This window comes from Bos indicus x Bos taurus, chromosome 19 (assembly GCF_003369695.1).
Source record: "Bos indicus x Bos taurus breed Angus x Brahman F1 hybrid chromosome 19, Bos_hybrid_MaternalHap_v2.0, whole genome shotgun sequence".
Classification (NCBI taxonomy): domain Eukaryota; kingdom Metazoa; phylum Chordata; class Mammalia; order Artiodactyla; family Bovidae; genus Bos; species Bos indicus x Bos taurus.
In genome coordinates, this window is record NC_040094.1 from 36839803 (window position 1) to 36860204 (window position 20402).

Here is a 20402-nt window from a genome sequence, read left to right on the forward strand (position 1 = left end):
CCTTTCTGACTAGTCCTGTATAAAAGCAACCTTCCACTGACACCTTTGTCAGTTGGATCTTACTTATTAATGCTGCCCTCTAATGGTCATATCCTCAGTAACAGTGTTTGTTACTTCCATTTTAAAGAGTTCATGAAAAGTTTGTAAACTAATTGCCCCCTAATTTGCCCATATTTTTCAGTTTGGATGGTCACATCAGATACACCAGTAACAGTACCCACTGACCCATTGTTTTAAACTTTATGAAAGTATTTTCTAACTACCACTTTCACTTCCTTATGATTATATTCTTTACTTAATAGTAATGAATGAAACATTTTATATAGCACATTCACAGTTTTCAAAAGTTGTAATTTCTTATAACTGCTAAGAAGGAAGAAGATAAGTAGTGTCTTGATGTTTTTGTCACTAAGTCATACCTGACTCTTCTGCAGTTCCACGGGCTGTAGCCCACCAGGCTCCTCTGTCCATGGGATTTCCCAGCCAAGAATACTGGAGTGGGTTGCCATGCCCTCCTCCAGGGGATCTTCCCTAACCCAGGGATCGAACCCATGTCTCCTGCATTGGCAAGTGGATTCTTTACCACTGAGCCACCAGGAAAGCCTGATTAGTATCTTATCTTTACTTATTGAACAAAGAAACCAATATACTAACAAATATGTTCTTAAACACCTTCTTTTAATAAAGAGATTTTGAATAAATAATAAGTAAATAGTTTAACAACTGAGACATATAGTCAGGCTCCACTTTTTATTACTATTTTTAATTTTCACAGCCAAATGGTAGTCAACAAGTGAAAAAAAAATGGTAACTTTCTCCATTGAATTAAAAGATGTTTTAAAATTAGTCAAAAAAAAAAAAAAAAACAGAAAAGGGAGCTCTGACAGTGATGGCAAAATCCTTACAGCCATACTAAATAAGTTTGCAGTGCCCTTTAAAAAAAAAAAAAAATTTGCCTAATTACCTAATCAGTCCAGTTTATTTTCTTTCCTGGTCAGCTTTTCAGTGATGGAAAAGTTAGTCCTGTGAAAAATGACCCATTAGAACAATGAAGTTACAAGCTAGTTTTTGAGAACTGGAAATATAAGACAAACAATATCTTTATGTAGAGACAGAGATTTACAATGCAGTATTTTAATATTAGGTTGATGCAAATGTAATTACAGTTTCAGACTGTGACTTTTAAATCATTATAACTAAGCTCAAACACATCTTTATTAATCAAAATAGGAACCATTACAGTCAACACATTTTTGCCAATGAAAAACAAGTTTGTTTATTCCTGTAGTGTAAAAATCTGTACTTCGGGATTCAGCGAACTCTTGGAAAGCATTTTCTGCATCCTGCTGGTTGTGGAAGCACTTTTCCTGCAAAAAGTTGTCAACATGTGTGAAGTGGTAGTCAGTTTGGCAGAGGTCAGGTGAATATGGCGGATGATACTAAACTTCAGTTTGTTCAACTTTTGAGGCATTGGTTGTGTGACACGCCGTCAGGTGTTGTCATGGAGAAAAATTGGGCCCTTTCTGTTGACCAATACTGGTTGCAGGCATTGCAGTATTTGGTGCATCTCATTGATTTGCTGAGCATACTTCTGAGATGTAATGGTTTCGCCAGGATTCAGAAAGCTGTAATGGATCACACTGGCAGCAAACCACCAAATAGTGGCCATGACTTTTTCTTTTGGTGCAGGTTTGGTTTTGGGAAGTGATTTGGAGCTTCTTCTCAGTCCAATCACTGAGCTGGTCTGTCGCCAGTTGTCATATAAAATCTACTTTTCGTCGCATGTCAATCCCTTCAAGAAATAGTTCATCGTTGTTGCACAGAATGAGAGGAGACAACACTTCAAAATGACCATGTTTTTGATTTTTGGCCAGCTCATGTTACACCTACTTACTGAGCTTTTTCACCTTTCCAGTTTGTGTCAAATGCCAAATGACCGTAGAATGGTTGACGTTGAATTCCTCGGCAACTTCTCATGTACTTGTAAGAGAATCAGCTCAGTGATTGCTCTGTGTTGGTCGTTGTCAGCTTCCGATGGCCAGCCACTATGCTCCTCATCTTCAGGCTCTTGTCTCCTTTGCAAAACTTCTTGAACCACCACTGCACTGTGTGTTCATTAGCAAGCAGTTCCTGCGCCAAATACATTGTTGATGTTACAAGTTGTCTCCGCTGCTTTACGACCCATTTTGAACTCGAATAAAAAAATCATTCAAATTTGCTTTTTGTCTAATATCATTTCCCTAGTCCAAAATAAATATAAACAGTAAAAAGTCATTAACAAAAAAAGCATAAAGCAAGAAATGCACATTAAAATGATGTATAACATGACCACATTTATTTAAGAATGTATTCCAATATCAAACAGCAAGTTTCAACAATGCAACCCTGCTATTACTTTTGTACCAACCTAATAAGAAGGAAAGTTGGAGGATATCTCATCAATAAAAAATATAAACATTAACATTCAGGCTTGTTGATTGTCTGTCCTGCACAGATAGCAATTTTTTCTCTATCAGTAGTCTGAGCTCTTGAGGAAGGGATGGGATTTCAGTATTATTAGTTGTGTTGGCCTTAACAGACTGACTGACACATATAGGTCAGAGTAATTTTTTATTAAACTTGTTGATTCTCCAGGTATTTCATGAGCTTCTTGGGTCCCTGGTTGTTTAGATAGAAAGCTAGACCGTCTCACTGATGACACATTCATTTCATCTCTCTCCCTCCTTTTCTTTCCTTCTCCCTTTCCATGTAGTGCGTCAAGAGAAAATCCAGCCATGCAGGAGAAGAAAAGGTCAAGCATTTGGCAGTTGTAAGTATCTAAAGTCACATGAAGACATTAGATAGCAGCACTCTGAGACAAAGAAGATTAGAATCAATCTGTTTTCACAAATTATTTCTTCTTACTTTCCTTTTTAAATTAGGGTATATAGCTAAACTGTACTTTTTTTTAAATGCAGTTTCTTTCTTTTTTTTTTAATTTAATTTTATTTTTTAACTTTACAATATTGTATTGGTTTTACCATATATCAAAGATTCATTTTGATAAACTGAATTTTTTCTTTTTGGTATGTAGTATGCCAGCTCGGTAAGGCTGTTCTTGAGGACAAAAAAATTAGTGTTATCGTAAGCTGCATCATGTTGGTTGTGCATTTGGTGGCATCCTCTGCTCAATTAAATAGAATAATGGGGAATTATTTTTAGAGTTGATGATTTCCTAGATCCCCATTAAATAACTTACTGATTCATTGGTTGTGTGATTGTAAGAAAATTTAGAGAGCGAAGATCAGAAATTTAGTGTTCTTGGGGTTTGAGTAGTGTGTGTATGTTTGTGCTTTGGACTTGAACTGCGTTTGTGCCAGAAGTACTATGCTTTTATTGTGTTTAAAACTTACCCCTTTTTGAGGAATCTGCTATTTAATAGAAATAAGGTGTTTTTTTTTTTTCTTTTTGAGTGAATGTGAAAAAATAGTTACTTAAATTGAGGTTAGTAAGGAAATGTATAAGATGTGTGGTAAAATGGTAATATGTGTTCTAGTACTTGATCACTATTTTTAGAGGTTGCTTACTAAGCTTCTGTTCAAACCACACAGCTGTACCTTGCTGTTTAACAACCACTGGCTGGCTAAAGGAACTGTCTTTCTTCATTATGAGAAGGTCTCTGTACTCAAGAGCTTCTTCCTTTCATTATGAGAGTTACTAATTAAAGAACAGGGATTTGCCGTTGTAGGCAATGGTTTCTCTTTCCTGAATGTCTGAGTTTGGCTGTGAATTATTGCTAAGGCTCCAGTGTGTTACTACAAAAAGTCTTTTTGCTAGTTTCTAACTCATTGCCTTGTAAAAACTCTGGAAATTGTGAAGAATTGTGGCTTGTTCTTAAGCATGCGTGTGATACATACACACACCGCACACACACATTCTCTCTTACTTTCCTTTTAGTTTCAGCCGACTTTTCAGCTCCTCAAGTAACACTACTAAGAAGCCCGAACCACCAGTTAATCTGAAGTACAATGCACCAACCTCTCACGTTACGCCTTCCGTCAAGAAAAGAAGCAGCACCTTATCTCAACTCCCTGGGGATAAGTCCAGAGCCTTTGATTTCCTTAGCGAAGAGTAAGTATTTTCCAGACTAATGGTTATGCTCTAAATAACAGTTGAGAATATTCTTACCTCTTATCAGATCAGCTGTAAGGGTTTGGATGGAACTATAAAGGGCTTCCTTAGTGGCTCAGAGGATTAAGAATCTGCCTACCATGCAGGAGACCTGGGTTTGATCCCTGGGTTGGGAAGGTCCCCTGGAGAAGGGAATGGCTACCCACTCCAGTATTCTTGCCTGGGGAATTCCATGGAAAGAGTAGCCTGGCGGGCTATAGTCCATGGGTTGCAAAGAGTCTGACATGACTGAGCGACTAACACTTATTGTTGTAAGAGGAAGTTGGCTTCCCATCCTGACTCTGTTCCTCATTAGGTACATAAACCTGGGAAAGTTAACCTCTCATGCCTATAAATGAGCATGAATGCCTATCTCAGAGCTGTTAGGATTCAATTATATATTATCTGTAAACTGACACAAAGGTAATTTTTTCTTTTCATTTCTATTTTAGCAGAAGAAGGGAGATAAGCTATTGTTATATTCTCTTAATTAAAAAAGGAAATTTCTTTTTCTTTTAGAACTGAAGCTAGTTTAGCCTCACGGAGAGAACAAAAGAGAGAACAGTATCGTCAGGTAAAGGCCCATGTTCAGAAGGAAGATGGTAGAGTGCAGGCTTTTGGCTGGAGTCTGCCTCAGAAATACAAACAGGTAATGTTTGAATATGGTAAGAACGTCTAGTGGGAAATACAGAGAGAGGAGTAGGCCTGGGCATGAAAGATTCTAAATACACATCCCAGACCTGCTGGTTTCAAGCAGCATGAATTTGGCACATGTTTAGAGAAGCATTAAGGATTGTGGTTTTGTTTTCAGGCTGTTTTCTGAAGCCCTACAGTTCAAAAGAAATGCCTCTGAGTTCTGTGAAGAGGGAGAGGGGTCAATATAGGAGGTGGTTGAGTATGGGACTTTGAGATAACGTACTCTGTTTTAATATTGAAGATTTCATTTAAAAGAAAAATAGTATCGTTTAAACATTAAAAGAAGCCTTCCTCATGGAGCCTTTCAAACTGTTAAAACTCAATTCACGTCTTTCAAGAACATATTCCCTACCCCTAAAACACACACACAACACACACAGTCACACCCACATGTGTGTACTAACAGGTCTGTGAATTAGTGTATTTTTTCTGAGCTCCCTTATTTTCTTTAATTACCACTTGATTCTCTGCTCATTTTTCAAGTAAGAAAGACAAAGTTAACTTGAACTTGACTTCATAGAGTAAATATGTTATAGCAGTGCTTGCCCATGTCTCTGGTTCTGTAAGTTCACTTTTAATGAGACTTACCCCATGTGTCCTTCTCTCCCCTTCCCAATTATTAGGTAACCAACGGACAAGGGGAAAATAAGATGAAAAATTTACCTGTGCCTGTCTATCTCAGACCTCTAGATGAAAAAGATGCATCAATGAAGGTAAAGTAATCTTGAAATTAAAGGTAACATTACTTTTAAGTCTTGATGGATTTTTTCTAAAACAGAAGGAGTTTAAATTCTACTTTTGTGGGCAGAGTTACTCATTTTGTTGTTTTAGACTGAAATAGTTTAAATATTAGAGCCCTCTCTTTGTAATCATTACATCTATTAAGGGAATGTGAAGAGTTTCTCTCTAAACATTTTTAGAGAGAAAATGACTTAATACCATCTTTTTTTTTAACCCAAAAAAGCTTTGGTGTGCTGTTGGAGTCAATTTGTCTGGTGGGAAGACCAGAGATGGTGGTTCTGTTGTTGGAGCAAGTGTGTTTTACAAGGATGTTGCTGGTTTGGAAGCAGAAGGCAGTAAACAGCGAAGTGCATCTCAGAATAGCTTAGACAAGTTAGACCAGGAACTTAAGGTAAGTGCTTGCATTGGCATCTGCCCCTGTTTCTGAGACTAATAGTTTTAGCTCTTTGGTCTCAGACTTACTTCTAGGTCCAACTTCTAATTGGGGTTACTATGCCCTTGATTACTCCTCATCCCCGCCCTCACTCTTAGGTCAGTTTTACTAGAGTATATTTTACATTCAATAAAGTATACACTCAAAATAAGTACAGTTCAAAGGGTTTTGACAAATGTGTGAATCTGTGAAACAACTATCACAGTCAAGATAGAGAACATTTTTTATCACTGATCTGCTTTAGCTGCTAGTTTTTTGTCTACTAAGTATTGTTGAAAGGTGATGTCCTCTCAGCCTTCTAAATAATCTGGAAGTGAACTTTAAATAGTAGTGTCCTTTAGTGTACTAGCACAGCCATATAAATATTTATGCACACATCTCATTTTAAACATTCATTTTCTTTGCTTTGCCTATGCAGGAACAACAGAAGGAGTTAAAAAATCAAGAAGAATTATCCAGTCTAGTCTGGATCTGTACCAGCACTCATTCAGCTACAAAAGTTATCATTATCGATGCTGTTCAACCAGGCAACATCCTAGACAGCTTCACTGTTTGTAACTCTCACGTTCTGTGTGTATCAAGCGTACCAGGTAAGAGTAGTTCCTCTCTTTGCACCATCCACAGCTCCTCACTGGTAGAAACTGATTGGTTACTAGAGATACAGTTATGCATCTCTTCTAGTTTGTGAAGGCAAAAAAGAAACTGAGTTCAAATGACTAAGGATATTTTCAGATACTGTGAAAAAAATAAAACAACGGAAATTTGAGAAGGGTGGAAATCAGAGGGCAAGGGGCTATTAGTATGGATTAGGCCTTTTAGAATTCCATATTAAATACTATGTGATATTAAAACATTGGTTTAAAAATTAAAGGAAATTCCTGAGAGTCCAGTGGTTAAGCCTTTGTGCTTCCACTGCAGGGGTATGGGTTCAGTCCCTGGATGGGGAACTAAGATCCCACATGGCACCCAGCACAGCAAAAAAAAAAAAAAAAAGTTGATGTATAGTGTGAAATATTATTCAGCCATATAAAGGAATGAGACTCTGATACGTTCCATAACATAGATTAACCTTAGAAACAACTCAGACACAAATACTGTATGATTCTACTTATCTGAGTTGTCTATCTGAGCTGGCAAATTCATAAACAGAATTAAATTAGAGATTCCTAGGGTAAGGGTATGGCGATCAGAGAGTTATTTACTTGGTATAGGTATCCTATATGGAATGACAGAAAAATGTTGGATGTAGATAGCTGTGATGGCTGCCCAATGTTGTGAATATAATTAATACCTCTGAATTACACACTTAAAATGGTTAATATGGCCGACTTTATGTAGTGGCTCAGATCGTGAACTCCTTATTGCAAAATTTAGACTTAAAGAAAGTAGGGCAAACCACTAGACCATTCAGGTATGATGTAAATCAGATCCCTTATGATTATACAGTGGAGGTGACAAATGGATTCAAGGGATTAGATCTGATAGAGTGTCAGAAGAACTATGGATGGAGGTATGTAACATTGTACAGGAGGCAGTGATCAAAACCAAAACCATTCCCAAGAAAAAGAAATGCAAAAAGGCAAAATGGTTGTCGGAGGGGGCCTTACAAATAGCTGAGAAAAGAAGAGATGTGAGAGGCAAAGGAGAAAAGGAAATATACCCATCTGAATGCAGAGTTCCAGAGAATAGCAAGGAGAGATAAGAAAGCCTTTTAAGTGAACAATGCAAAAAAATAGAGGAAAAAACAATAGAATGGGAAAGACTAGAGATCTCTGCAAGAAAATCAGAGATACCAAGGGAACATTTCATGCAAAGATGGACACAATAAAGGGGAGAAAAATGGTAAGGACCTAACAGAAGCAGAAGATAAGAAGAGGTGGCAGGAATACACAGAAGAACTATACAAAAAAGGTCTTAATGATCCAGATAACCATGATGGTGTGATCACTCACCTAGAGCCAGACATCCTGGAATGCAAAGTCAAGTGGGCCTTAGGAAGCATTACTCTGAACAAAGCTAGAGGAGGTGATGGAATTCCAGCTGAGCTATTTCAAATCCTAAAAGATGATGCTGTGAAAGTGCTGCACTCAATATGTCAGCAAATCTGGAAAACTCAGCAGTGGCCACAGGACTGGAAAAAGTCAGTTTTCATTCCAATCCCAGAGAAGGACAATGCCAAAAAATGTTCAAACTACCATACAGTCGCCCTCATTTCACATGTTAGCAAGATAACGCTCAAAATCCTTCAAGTTATGCTTCAACAGTATGTGAACGGAGAAATTCCAGATGTACAAGCTGGATTTAGAAAAGGCAGAGGAACCAGAGATCAAATTGCCAACATCCATTGGATCATAGAAAAAGCAAGAGAATTCCAGAAAAACATCTACTTCTTCTTCATTGACTACACTAAAGCCTTTAACTGTGTGGATCACAACAAACTGGAAAATCCTTGAAGAGATGGGAATATCAGACCACCTTACCTGCCTCCTAAGAAATCTGTATGCAAGTCAAGAAGCAACAGTTAGAACCAGACACGGAACCACAGACTGGTTAAAAAATGGGCAAGAAGTATGTCAAGGCTGTATATTGTCACCCTGCTTGTTTAACTTACATTCAGAGTATATCATGTGAAATACCAGCTGGATGAAGCTCAAACTGGAATGAAGATTGTGGGGAGAAATATTGATAACCTTAGATATGCAGATGACACCATCCTAATGGCAGAAAACGAAAAGGAACTAAAGAGCCTTTTGATGAAGGTGAAAGACCAGAGTGAAAAAGCTGGCTTAAAACTCAACATTCAAGAAACTAAGATCATGGCATCTGGTCCCATCACTTCATGGCAAATAGATGGGGGAAAAAATGGAAACAGGGACGTCTTACTTTCTTGGACTCCAAAATCACTATGGACAGTGACTACAGCCATGAAATTAAAAGACTCCTGCTCCTTGGAAGGAAAGCCATGACAAATCTAGACAGTGTTTTAAAAAGCAGAGCCATCACTTTGCCAACAAAAGTCCATATAGTCAAAGCTGTCGTTTTTCCAATAGTCATGTATGGATGTGAGAGTTGGACCATAAAGAAGGCTAAGTGCCAAAGAATTGATGCTTTCAAACTGTGGTGTTGGAGAAGACTCTGAGAGTCCCTTGGACATCAGGGAGATCAAACCAGTCAATCCTAAAGGAAATCACCTGAATATTCTCTGGTAGAACTGATGCTGAAGCTGAAGCTCCAGTACTTTGGCCACTTGATGTAAAGAGCCGACTCATTGGAAAAGACCCTGTTGCTGGGAAAGATTGAAGGTAGGAGGAGAAGGGGATGACAAAGAATGAAATGTTTTGGTGGCATCACTGATTCAATGGACAGGAGTTTGAGCAGACTCTGGGAGTTAGTGAAGGTCAGGGAAACCTGGTGAGCTGCAGTCATGGGATAACAAAGAATCGGATCCAACGGAGTGACTGAGCAACAACATACGTATATTTTACTATAATAAAATTTTTTAATGTGATATGGGTAAGAATAGCTTTCTAAATAAAGAGAACTGAAAAGATTTTTTAAATGTTAAATGCTTAGTTTTTAAGTGTGTTACTAATATCTTAATGTACTATATACACCTAGGCTGTATTAATTTTTAATAGTGGCAGAAATTCATATTTGAAATAGAAATAGTGATAATTTAAAAAATTTTTGCTGACTTGTCAGAATTATATTTTGTTGTTTTTAATCTCATTAGTTGGCTGCTTTAAGAACTCATATTAAGAACAGAAATACATTTCTGACATTTTTTTGTTTACTTGTACTTGCATTAATTATTATTTATTGTTGTTGCATTTAATATCTTAATTTTTAAACTACTTTCTCAATTTGTGAATTGAGTTTAAATTAGTTTAAATAAAATTTACTTACTATCTTGGCAGTGTATTTGCATAGATATTTTTCTCACCTTTACCCTTATTTCAAACCTATAGTTACCTTAATAGAGAAAATGCTACTTACAGAAGTTTAATGAGCTATTTAAAGAAGGTTTATCTTGTACTTCAGGAGCCCGAGAAACAGACTACCCTGCAGGAGAAGAGCTTTCAGAATCTGGACAAGTAGACAAAGCATCTTTATGTGGAAGCATGACAAGCAATAGCTCAGCAGAGACAGACAGCCTGTTGGGAGGCATCACAGTAGTTGGTTGTTCTGCAGAAGGTGTGACAGCAGCTGCCACTTCCCCTAATACCAATGAACCTTCTCCAGTGATGGAAAAACCGCCAGGTATGTTTGTCTTCTTTAGGTACCATCTGTACAGTGTCTGAGCCTGTCCCAGGTGACTCATTGTGGACTTAACTTAGATTTTAAAGTAACAGGGATGAAAGAGCTTGAAAGAGGATGCTGTGATGATTGTTAAATGAAATCAAGAATCCTTAATTTTATTACATGGAGAAGAGGGTAAGAGTGTAATTCTATAGAGGGGGTTTTGGTGGGGGAAGTGATTGGAAGAGAAGCTCAAACTTGGAATGGTTAGCATGCTTTATTTATTTTTTAGAAAAGGAAACAGAAAATAGTGAGATTGATGAAAATGTTCCAACAGCAGAAGAAGCAACTGAAGCTACAGAAGGCAATGCAGGATCAGCTGAAGATACTGTGGATGTCTCCCAAACTGGCGTGTACACAGAGCATGTGTTTACAGATCCTTTGGGAGTTCAAATCCCAGAAGACCTGTCACCAGTATATCAGTCAAGGTATAAAAATGGGTAAACAACTTAGGAAACCAGAGTACACATGTAAAAGGAACCAAAATGATCTCAAGCAGCCAAAATATTCCTACTAATTGACATTGTTGTGGCAGGTTTAGATGTTATTACTTATTCCACTATGTCTTCATCTGTTCCTTACATTGCATTCTCTCTAGACATATTTTTCCCCCATTTGCTCTCTATTCCTTGCAACTTCAAAAAATCTTGCTTATAAAGTATATTAGTCAAAATCCTTACCAGTCAGTGGGGATTAAAATAATGAATTATTAACAGAATAGAAGACAGTGAGTACAATTTTTTTAAAAAGCCATACCAAATATCTATGGATTTTTAAAAAATTGTACTCACTGTCTTCTATTCTGTTAATAACTCATTATTTTAATCCCCACTCCTACACCCACTCTATCCACAAAACTGGCCATTTAAATTTCCCATGTGGGTTTTAATGACCTTTTGAATTTAGATTTCTGGCAAGTATTTTATTAGAAAACAATTTGTTTCAAGCTTTTCCTTCAAAAGAAAGAGTTGTTTAATTTCCTTTCTTGTCTTCTCTAGGCCTTATAGAAAGCTGATAGGGGTCTAAAGTCATCTTTTTAGACTTACTGATTCATTTGTCTGTTTTGAATTTGATAGCCCAGTTATGCTTTTTTTTAAAACTAAATGTCCTCTGACAGTCCAAAGAAATAAAGCATGGGGGTAGAATAAAAGCACGTTTCAGCTTACTTATTTTATTTTATTTTTTTTTTTATTTTTTTCAGCTTACTTATTTTAGAACATTGTTGATAATTAACCCTCCTGTGTTTGTCTGTGTGTGTGTGTGTGTATGTGTACGTATGTGTAGTTTTAAAACAAACCATCTCTCCTCCTCCTATCCCCACAGAAGAAACTCATAAAATTCAAGATAACTATAAAGGAGAACTTTAACTTTAGTCTGGATATTAACTGCTGTATTTCGTTACTGTGTCTTATTTCCCTTATCTGTACCTTGAGCCTCCTAGTATGTCAGTGTTACTTCTGGTACAATTGCTACAATATATGTATTTATATACCTTTCATTCTTTCTTATTCTCCCTCCCCTCCGCCTCCCACTGCCTTGCCTGCCTGCCTTCCCTCCACCCTCTCTCCCTCCCTTTCTCACTGTCTCTGAAATGTTTAATATAATCATTTAACTTTGGCTTTACTGGAATTTATTTTTTAACAATACACTAAAATGTAGAAATTATCAATTCCTGAAAACTGTAGCTAAACACAATAAGATTTTTTTTCCTTTTGTCCCACCTTTTCCAGTAATGACTCAGATGCATATAAAGATCAAATATCAGTATTGCCAAATGAACAAGACCTGGTGAGAGAGGAAGCCCAGAAAATGAGTAGCCTTTTACCAACTATGTGGCTTGGAGCTCAAAATGGGTGGTAGGTATCAACTCTTTAAATATTAGAAATCTTTAGTCTTTCACTTTTGCTTTAGAAATCTTAAGATAACTAAAATGTGCTACATACAGATACAAACAAAAAGTGCCTGTCAAAGTGAAGAATCTTATATACACACAGTTTTGAAGTTATATTGCAATACCTCATAAATTGGACTGGACTTGCATTGGTTCTGAACGGTAAACCGTATGTTTGTCATAGGATATTCCCTTCATGTAATATTCTTGGGAAAAAAGTAAACTTTAAAATCTGGGTGATCTAAAAATAGGAGATCCTGAACAACAGAAGTTGTTCAAGAAATAAAAGGGATTAAAAAAATCTCTGGCTGCAGAAAGGCCCAATTTTAAACATAACTTCCGGGAAAACAAGGACAAATAACAGTCCAAAAGCGTAGGAGCTGATAAACACTACAGGACTTCTCCACTCTGTAGTAGTGTGAAGAGTCTCACAGACTTGTGCTTTTCCTAAGGTTAAACAAGATCACTAGTGCATCTTTCCCATAAAGGACTAATACTACAAAATGAAGGTTTGACATACGTTTTCTCTATGAAGGGTCAGACAAGAAATATATCAGGTTTTGTTGCCTTATGATCTTTGTAGCATCTTCTTAACTATGCTGTTGTGCAAAAGCAGCCACTGCATTGACAATACCTAAGTGAACTGGTGTGGATATGTTCTAATAATAAAGCTTACGAACACTGAATTTCATATAAGTCTTGTATGTCATGAAATACTCTGCTTTTGTTTTTTTTGTTTTTTTTCCCCAACCATTTAAAAAATGTAAAGACCATTTTTAGTTTGCAAACTGTGCTAAGACAGGTAGATGGCTGGATTTGGCCTGTGGGCCTTAGTTTGCCACTCCCTGATGTAAACCACTCTGGTTTCAGAAATTTATAGCTCAGTGTAGTAGAAAAGTAAGAAGACTATTTTTTTTTTTAAAAGATTGATAGCCAAGGATTCTGAAGTATGTGGTAATCTGAAACCAGCCATGCATTAGTTCTGGCTTTTCCTTCTTTTTATGTTTCTGTTTGCTTAAGCAGCTTATTTCTCTGCCTTAGGCCTATCCTTTCCTTGTTTTGTCCTGAAATTTTTATGTTACTCTTCTTTTCTTTTGAAGAAACTTTGTGTCATTATTAGATATAAGCAACTACTTGATGTGTTCTCTATGCCTTACCAGTCTTGATTTTGTTCTTGCAGTTTGTATGTCCATTCATCTGTAGCCCAGTGGAGGAAATGTCTCCATTCTATTAAACTTAAAGATTCGATTCTCAGTATTGTGTAAGTTTTATTTTAGAAATTCTTCCTTTGAAAAATATGTATTTTGGTATAAACTAGATTCTAAGACTATTAAAGTTAACATGCACTTCATGACTAAATCAGTATCCATGTCTTTTTTAACCCTCTTTATGAATGAGATTGAAACTAGGAAATAAACCAGATAATTTTAAGTAGAAGAGAAAACTTGCCAGGTTGATTCCTCACTGTACTGAGAGTTCTTTAGTCTGTTGGCGAGAAAACCAATTAAAACCCGTGATATTTGTTTTAGAATATTCTTTATACTTTGTGAATATGTTGATTGGGTGATTGATTGACTAGTCCTTTTCTGTATGTTGACTGTGAAAAGTCAGTTTGTCGCTTAGATCCACAGAGCTGACTCTTTCTACTCAAGGTGTGTGCCTCTGGTCTGTGGACCTTTTGTCTGCAATGAGAGGTTAGAAAGTGAAACAGCTGAGTCACCACACATGCTTCCTATTTAGTCCAGCTGACATTTTGATAACGAGACTTTTCTCAGTGAAGAAAAGAATCTGTTTCTTTAGATTCTCCTGTAAGCTCCTGACAGCACAGATTGGTCTTCTGAGGACCTCTGAACTAGTTCAGTAGCATGTGATGTCTTCTGTATTCCCAAATGGAGAGTTCTGAAATCCCCTTTCCTGTTTGCAGACACGTGAAAGGAATTGTGTTAGTGGCCCTAGCTGATGGGACCCTTGCCATCTTTCACAGAGGAGTTGGTGAGTTTCTGTGAATATATAATGTGTGCCCTGGTTTGTTGCTTTGCAAGAGCATTTTCAAACAGATTGACCTCTTATGTTTTAAAGAAATGATATTTCATAGGAGAAAGAATAAAGGTTTAAACTGAATACTAACCGTGTATGAAACTGAGTAAATATGTGAGTGCTTGACTGGAGGCATACATTAATCATATACCTCAGTGAAAATTTGTTTACCATACTGAGCAAATAGTCCTTAAGGTCCTCTTAAATAATGTGCAATGGAAGTATTTATTTGTTTTCTAGTCATAGACCTAATTTAGTGAGAGGATATGGTTTCTTTTGTCCAGTATTTTAAAAGTAATTTGCATTCACTTACATTTGGAATGTTCTTGAAAAGAATTTTTAATTAGGTAAAGTTTAATCATTTTCTTGTCACATTTTTTATATTCTTCCCCTTTAAAGCAGTGTTTCTACCATCTGCAGACAGAAGGTGTCAGAAAACTGCATTGAGTGAATTAAAGAAATTGAGCATATAATTCCATGGTACATGTATCATCCAAAAGTGATGTCTCCTTCCTACTAGATTGGTGGATCGGGGAAATATAAAAATATAGATCCGACATGAGACTTTGGAAAAGCCTTGCAAAAATTAATTTTTTATTTTATTAATTAATTTTTGCAAGGCTTTTCCAACATCTCATATCTTTTTGCAACCTCAAGAAATGTGAGGTAGATGATACTTAGGTGCCTAGAGATTTTTGATTAATGACTGCATAACGAAAAGAGAGGCCTCTGTTTTACGTTGTTCAGGGCCTTTATAGACGGTATCTGAGTTTAATCCGCACAGCAGCTTATGAAGAAAATTCTGTTGTCATCCTCATTTTGTAGCTGAGAAACCTGAGGCACAGTATTTTAGTTACTTGTTCATGGTCACTCAACTAGTGAGTAGGAGAACCTAGAAAAATGGAATAATAAATGTTTTGGTAAATTGAATCCAAAACTGAGCAAGACAAAATACATTTAATAAGGATAAATGTAAAGTCCTGCATTTGGGTTCCGAAGAGTAGATGGAGATTTGTGTGAAGAGTGACAGTTACCTAAAGGATGACATTAAACTCAGTACAAGTTAGTTAACATGCTAAACCTCATAGAAATTAGTGTCCAGAGCAGGGCTGATGATCCTGCTCAACTCTGGTAGAAAGATAACATGAAATGGATCTGGACAAAATGGAGTTAGGATGAAAGTTCCATAAACTGATGTGTCCAGAACACATGCCAGAGATGCTTGGTTTTGAAAAGAGAAGACAGGGCAGTAACAATGAAGTGAGACTAGATTTATTCTGTGTTTCCATTAGGCAAAACTACAGATTAAAGAATGATTATGTACAAGAAGGCAGACTTTAGCTGAGTATGGGGAATATTTTTAAGATAATTACAGTTTTCTTAAAATGAAACAGCTGCTTTGTGAGGAAGTATGTTTTCCTTCACTGAAATTATCAAGCAAAGCGAGCTTACAGTGGTTGGTTCTCATTTGTAATGAATTTCTTGTCATCACTAAAGTTATGCATAATTCCTAAAGCCTTAGCAGTGAGTTGCCTTTGACTTCTATCTAAGAAGATACATCAAAAATGCAAGTGAGGCAGAGCAATATTATGCCCAAAATAACCTTAAATTCATTCTCATACTTAAAATACTTTTGTAAATAGGTAACTTAAAAATAACTTATCACATCACCTCTATTGAGAGCAAGGGGGTCCAGGTAATGGGTGGCAGATTGGACCATATGATCTTTGAGGTCTTGTCCAACTCTGTTTGATTTATATCTGATTTACAGATTTAATTTATAGATTAATATCTGTAATATATGCACTGTATATATTACACTGTGTGTGTATGTGTGTGTGTATATATATATATGTATGTATGTATGTAATATATACAGCTTGCCTGGGATTCATATCTGTAAATATATACTGAAATACATATTTGGGGATACTTTATTAATAAATTTAATTACACACCCAAATAAAATATTTCTTGAGTTAAAATTGAGTAAAAGATGGTATACATAAACTAATAATCTACTTCTTATTTTAAAGATGGACAGTGGGATTTGTCAAACTATCACCTGTTAGATCTTGGACGACCGCACCATTCCATCCGATGCATGACTGTGGTACATGACAAAGTTTGGTGTGGCTATAGGAACAAAATTTATGTGGTTCAGCCAAAGGCCATGAAAATAGAGGCAAGTTAACCCATGTTTTCTGTACTTACTGAATTTATATTACCTGAAATGCCTAAGATTTAATTATTTTCAGCTTTTTTAGAAATTGTTTTCTGAATCTGTGTATTTTGAGGTACTTCAGTGATATACTGGATGAATTCTCAGCTTTCTATGGTACTTTATCTCTCTTGCTGCTTTTGACTATGAGTATGGGAAGTGATTTTTTTTAAAGGAAGGAAGATTCACACATGAATGTCTAAATGTATGTCTGAGTATCTGTAGACCCATACGTGTATTGCTTAAGTATGTGGTTCTTGAAATGTTTACTCATGTAGAGGTGGTTTGGGAGAAGAACTCTCAAGTCTCCCCCACTGCTCAGTGTGTGTTCAGGCAAATCCATATATACGTCACAGACTGAGGAATAATACTGCAGTGGGAATTCATTGTAAAAATAAAAACCTCTTAGCATTGTTGTCTTTAAAAAGTTTTGCCACAGTATATAAATTTATTCTAATTGTCTAAAGAAAGAAAAATAGTAGGAAATTTTTAAGGTGGAAGTTCTCTTTTTATCCCACATCCTGTTTACAAACCTAGAAGTTCCATTTGGTGTTTATTTTTTAGATATATTCTTTACATGCAGGTATATGCTTACATATACAGCACAGTAGGTTCATTTTTGTTTAACTATAAATAGGATCTTATTTTGTGTATTGCTCTGGAACAATGCAAAATCTTGAGGTCCAATTCAGTCTTTTTGTTGAATGCTGTTACATAGAATGAATGTGTCAAGATTGCTTTCGTAAGTTGATAGTCTAACACAACATCCTTTAGTTCTTTTTTCTTTCTTTTTTTTTTTTGCAGTATGGGATAATAGCAATTGTGTATATAAGAGTAAACAATATTTAGGCTCCTCTTTTATTAGGTAGTCTGTCAAATTATTGTGCACATTAGCACAATTTTTAAACACTAACTCCTAGATAATTAAAGTAACATTGTGATTGAACAATCTTTTCTAGAAATCATTTGATGCACACCCCAGGAAGGAGAGCCAAGTGCGGCAGCTTGCCTGGGTGGGTGATGGCGTGTGGGTCTCCATTCGCTTGGATTCCACACTCCGTCTCTATCATGCACACACTTATCAGCATCTGCAGGATGTGGACATTGAGCCTTATGTAAGCAAAATGCTAGGTAAGCGTCCAGAGCATTTTATCTTTGTCAATCAAAGAAAATGGTTTATTTTTAAATGATTTCAAATGCTAAGTAGAACCAATGAGTAAGTTGCCTCAGGAATAGTGATCTCTTATCACTGAAACTGTTGGCAAATGATCCATCTACTCTATGATTCTTGACAAAAACTTAAGATCATTTTTGACTCTTTCTCTGTTGTTCCCCACATCTAATCCATCAGCAGGAACTGTCGAGTCTTCCCCCCAGAATATCTTAAACCAGTAATGCCTTTTTTTGGCTACACCACAAGACTTTTGGGATCTTAGTTCCCCAGCCTGGGATTGAACCCATGGCCCACAGTGAAATTGCCAAGGCCTAACCACTGAACCACTAGGAAATTCCTTAAATGAGTTACATCTTTATCTCTACCACTATTCCCATAGGCCAGGTCACCATCCTTTCCTCCTCAGATGACTAACAACCTCTATCTTTCTGTCTCTACTCCAGTCAGTTTCTACATAGTAACCAGTGTGCAAACAATCACCATGCCATACCTCCATTTATGTAATGCCAGCCATGCAGAATATTCTTGTCTTTAGGTGAGATTTTTTTGTGAGATTATTAGAAGAACTTAAATGGTATGGACAGCTCTCCTTGCTCACTCTGGTCTGTCCACACTGACCTAAAGTCAACAGGTTCCTTCCCATATCAAGGCCTTCACATAGTGCTATATCTTCTGTCTGAGAAGTTTTTCTTAGTCCCTTTGTACTTGGCTTTCAGGTCATGTCTTATATGTCACATCCATAAAAGACCTTTCCTCATCTTTATTTCCAGCTTTGTTTAGGCCTTCTTATACTTTTTCTTCATGGACTTATCATTACTATGATTGTACCAGTATCATACTGTCTCTCCCCCTGCAGAACTAAAGCCCCATGAAAAGGGGGCTTTAGACTAAGCTTTAGACTATCTCTGCTTAATCCAGTGCTGTTAGGAACATCATAGGTGATTTCTTTATGAAGAAAGGTTGAACTACATCAGTGGTTTTTAACTTTTTTTGGAATCGTTGCCCTCAGAAAACCTGATGATTGCTGTGTGCCCTCTTCCTAGACTCACACATATATAAACATAGATACAAACCAATTTCAGGAATATATTTTGACCATAGGTTAAAGATCTCTAGCTTAGACTAAGATTCCTTCAAACACTGCGATTCTATGGTCATACTCTGATTTCTAGTAAGTAGAACTTATGACTAAATGTTATCTGTCTTAAATGTATTAATATTACCTGTTTAATAATTTTGCTTCTCAAATCCCCTGAAAATAGGATCAGTTTAAAATTTCCTTGAAATTAAAAAGTGCATTAATTCTCCCTAAATTGTATGCATATGGTACCCTAAAATTTCTAAGTTACTTTAGACCCAAATATATAAAAAGGAAAGTGTATAGGTTTTGTTAGCAAAGATCATTTCTTAACCTATGCAAAGAAATTTAAGGCAAGCAAGAACTCTCTAAGCTTATAAAACGGAAGAACATTTAATTTCCCCAATCTAGTAAACTGTTTTTGTTGAGCTTTTTTTTTGGTTCTGTTTTGTGTTTTGGTTTATTTGGCTTGGTTTTGCAGGTCCTTAAGTAAATTCTGCATCATATTTCCTAATCCACATCATCTTCCTTCTGAGTGATGATATAATGCTAGCCACTTTCAGAGTTTTCTTTTTCTATTAGCCATGAATTGTCAGATGATATTGATTGATAGATGATAGCCATGAATTGTCAGATGAATTGATAGATAATAAAGTCAAATGAGAGTTGATCTTGATTGATGTGACTTCTGGAAATATCCAACCAGCTCTGTTCACAATCCTCTCTATTACATTAGTCCAGCTGCTCTGAGGGACTTGGAACCTAAAACATCATCTGCTCTGTCTTTTCAATAAAGTGTTTTCCCTCCTTCCATACAGGTACTGGAAAACTGGGCTTCTCTTTTGTGAGGATCACAGCGCTTATGGTGTCTTGTAACCGTTTGTGGGTGGGAACAGGAAATGGTGTCATTATCTCCATCCCATTGACAGAAAGTAAGTACTTTTTAGGTAACTGTCACAGAAGAGTTGTGGGGAATAGCCTTGTCTGAAATCCAAGTGGAAGGAATTGAGCTAAATAATAGAACTAAATTGGCAAACCTGTGGTAATTCAGAAAGTCAAACTGATGGCAAAGATCTAACTATTGTTCCTTCACTTTTTCTGTGAAACTTACAAACTCTAGCAAATGTATCAGGACTAACATTTACAGTTAAAAGTTTTTCATTTTGAAAAACTGTTTTTCTCATTTTGGGAATCACTGTATTATCTATTTCCTTAAATAATGGTCATAGTCCGTTTTTCTTTCAACCTTATTATACTAGTATCCAGAAACATTTCTACCTAATATCCTAGTTTTTTCATACCTCTGTGGCAATTAGTTTAGAATATCCCATGTAGCTTATGAGTTGTGGGAGACATTTCTTACTTAGGACGTCATCAAACACTGACTTTAAGAGATAAGCTATCTTGTATTTGAAAAGAATGTGAACAAAATGTACTTCGTATGTTTTTCATACTGTGTTCCATTACATTGATCACTCATTATATAAGTGATTTTGTGTTGCAGAATTCATGGGCAGGATTTGAGAAAATTGCCATAAAGTAATTTAATAAACACATCAGAATTTAAAACGATTTGAAAACACTACCATAAAATAACGTAATAAACACACCAGAATTTTTAGGAGAAAGGAGGAAGACTGGATGGTGTTACATTTTGAGCCTTTAAAGAACCTAAACTTTTTT

The 20402-nt window shown here is 36.3% G+C and overlaps 1 protein-coding gene across 10 annotated transcripts in view; it reads left to right on the plus strand.

Annotated features, from left to right (window-relative positions):
- Positions 1-20402, plus strand: part of SPAG9 (sperm associated antigen 9) — a 152078-nt gene that overhangs the window by 120183 nt on the left and 11493 nt on the right. For 5 of the 10 annotated variants that reach the window (XM_027519126.1, XM_027519124.1, XM_027519128.1 and 2 more), the window contains 14 exons: positions 2753-2809; positions 3937-4110; positions 4669-4798; positions 5469-5558; positions 5810-5977; positions 6438-6609; positions 10061-10279; positions 10551-10746; positions 12049-12174; positions 13390-13470; positions 14134-14201; positions 16283-16431; positions 17427-17598; positions 19538-19651. In XM_027519126.1, coding sequence (XP_027374927.1) covers positions 2753-2809; positions 3937-4110; positions 4669-4798; positions 5469-5558; positions 5810-5977; positions 6438-6609; positions 10061-10279; positions 10551-10746; positions 12049-12174; positions 13390-13470; positions 14134-14201; positions 16283-16431; positions 17427-17598; positions 19538-19651 — 1916 coding nt within the window. Of the gene's footprint in view, positions 1-2752; positions 2810-3073; positions 3086-3936; positions 4111-4668; positions 4799-5468; positions 5559-5809; positions 5978-6437; positions 6610-10060; positions 10280-10550; positions 10747-12048; positions 12175-13389; positions 13471-14133; positions 14202-16282; positions 16432-17426; positions 17599-19537; positions 19652-20402 lie in introns of all 10 variants that reach the window. The other 5 variants (XM_027519123.1, XM_027519125.1, XM_027519127.1 and 2 more) reach the window with 2 other exon arrangements.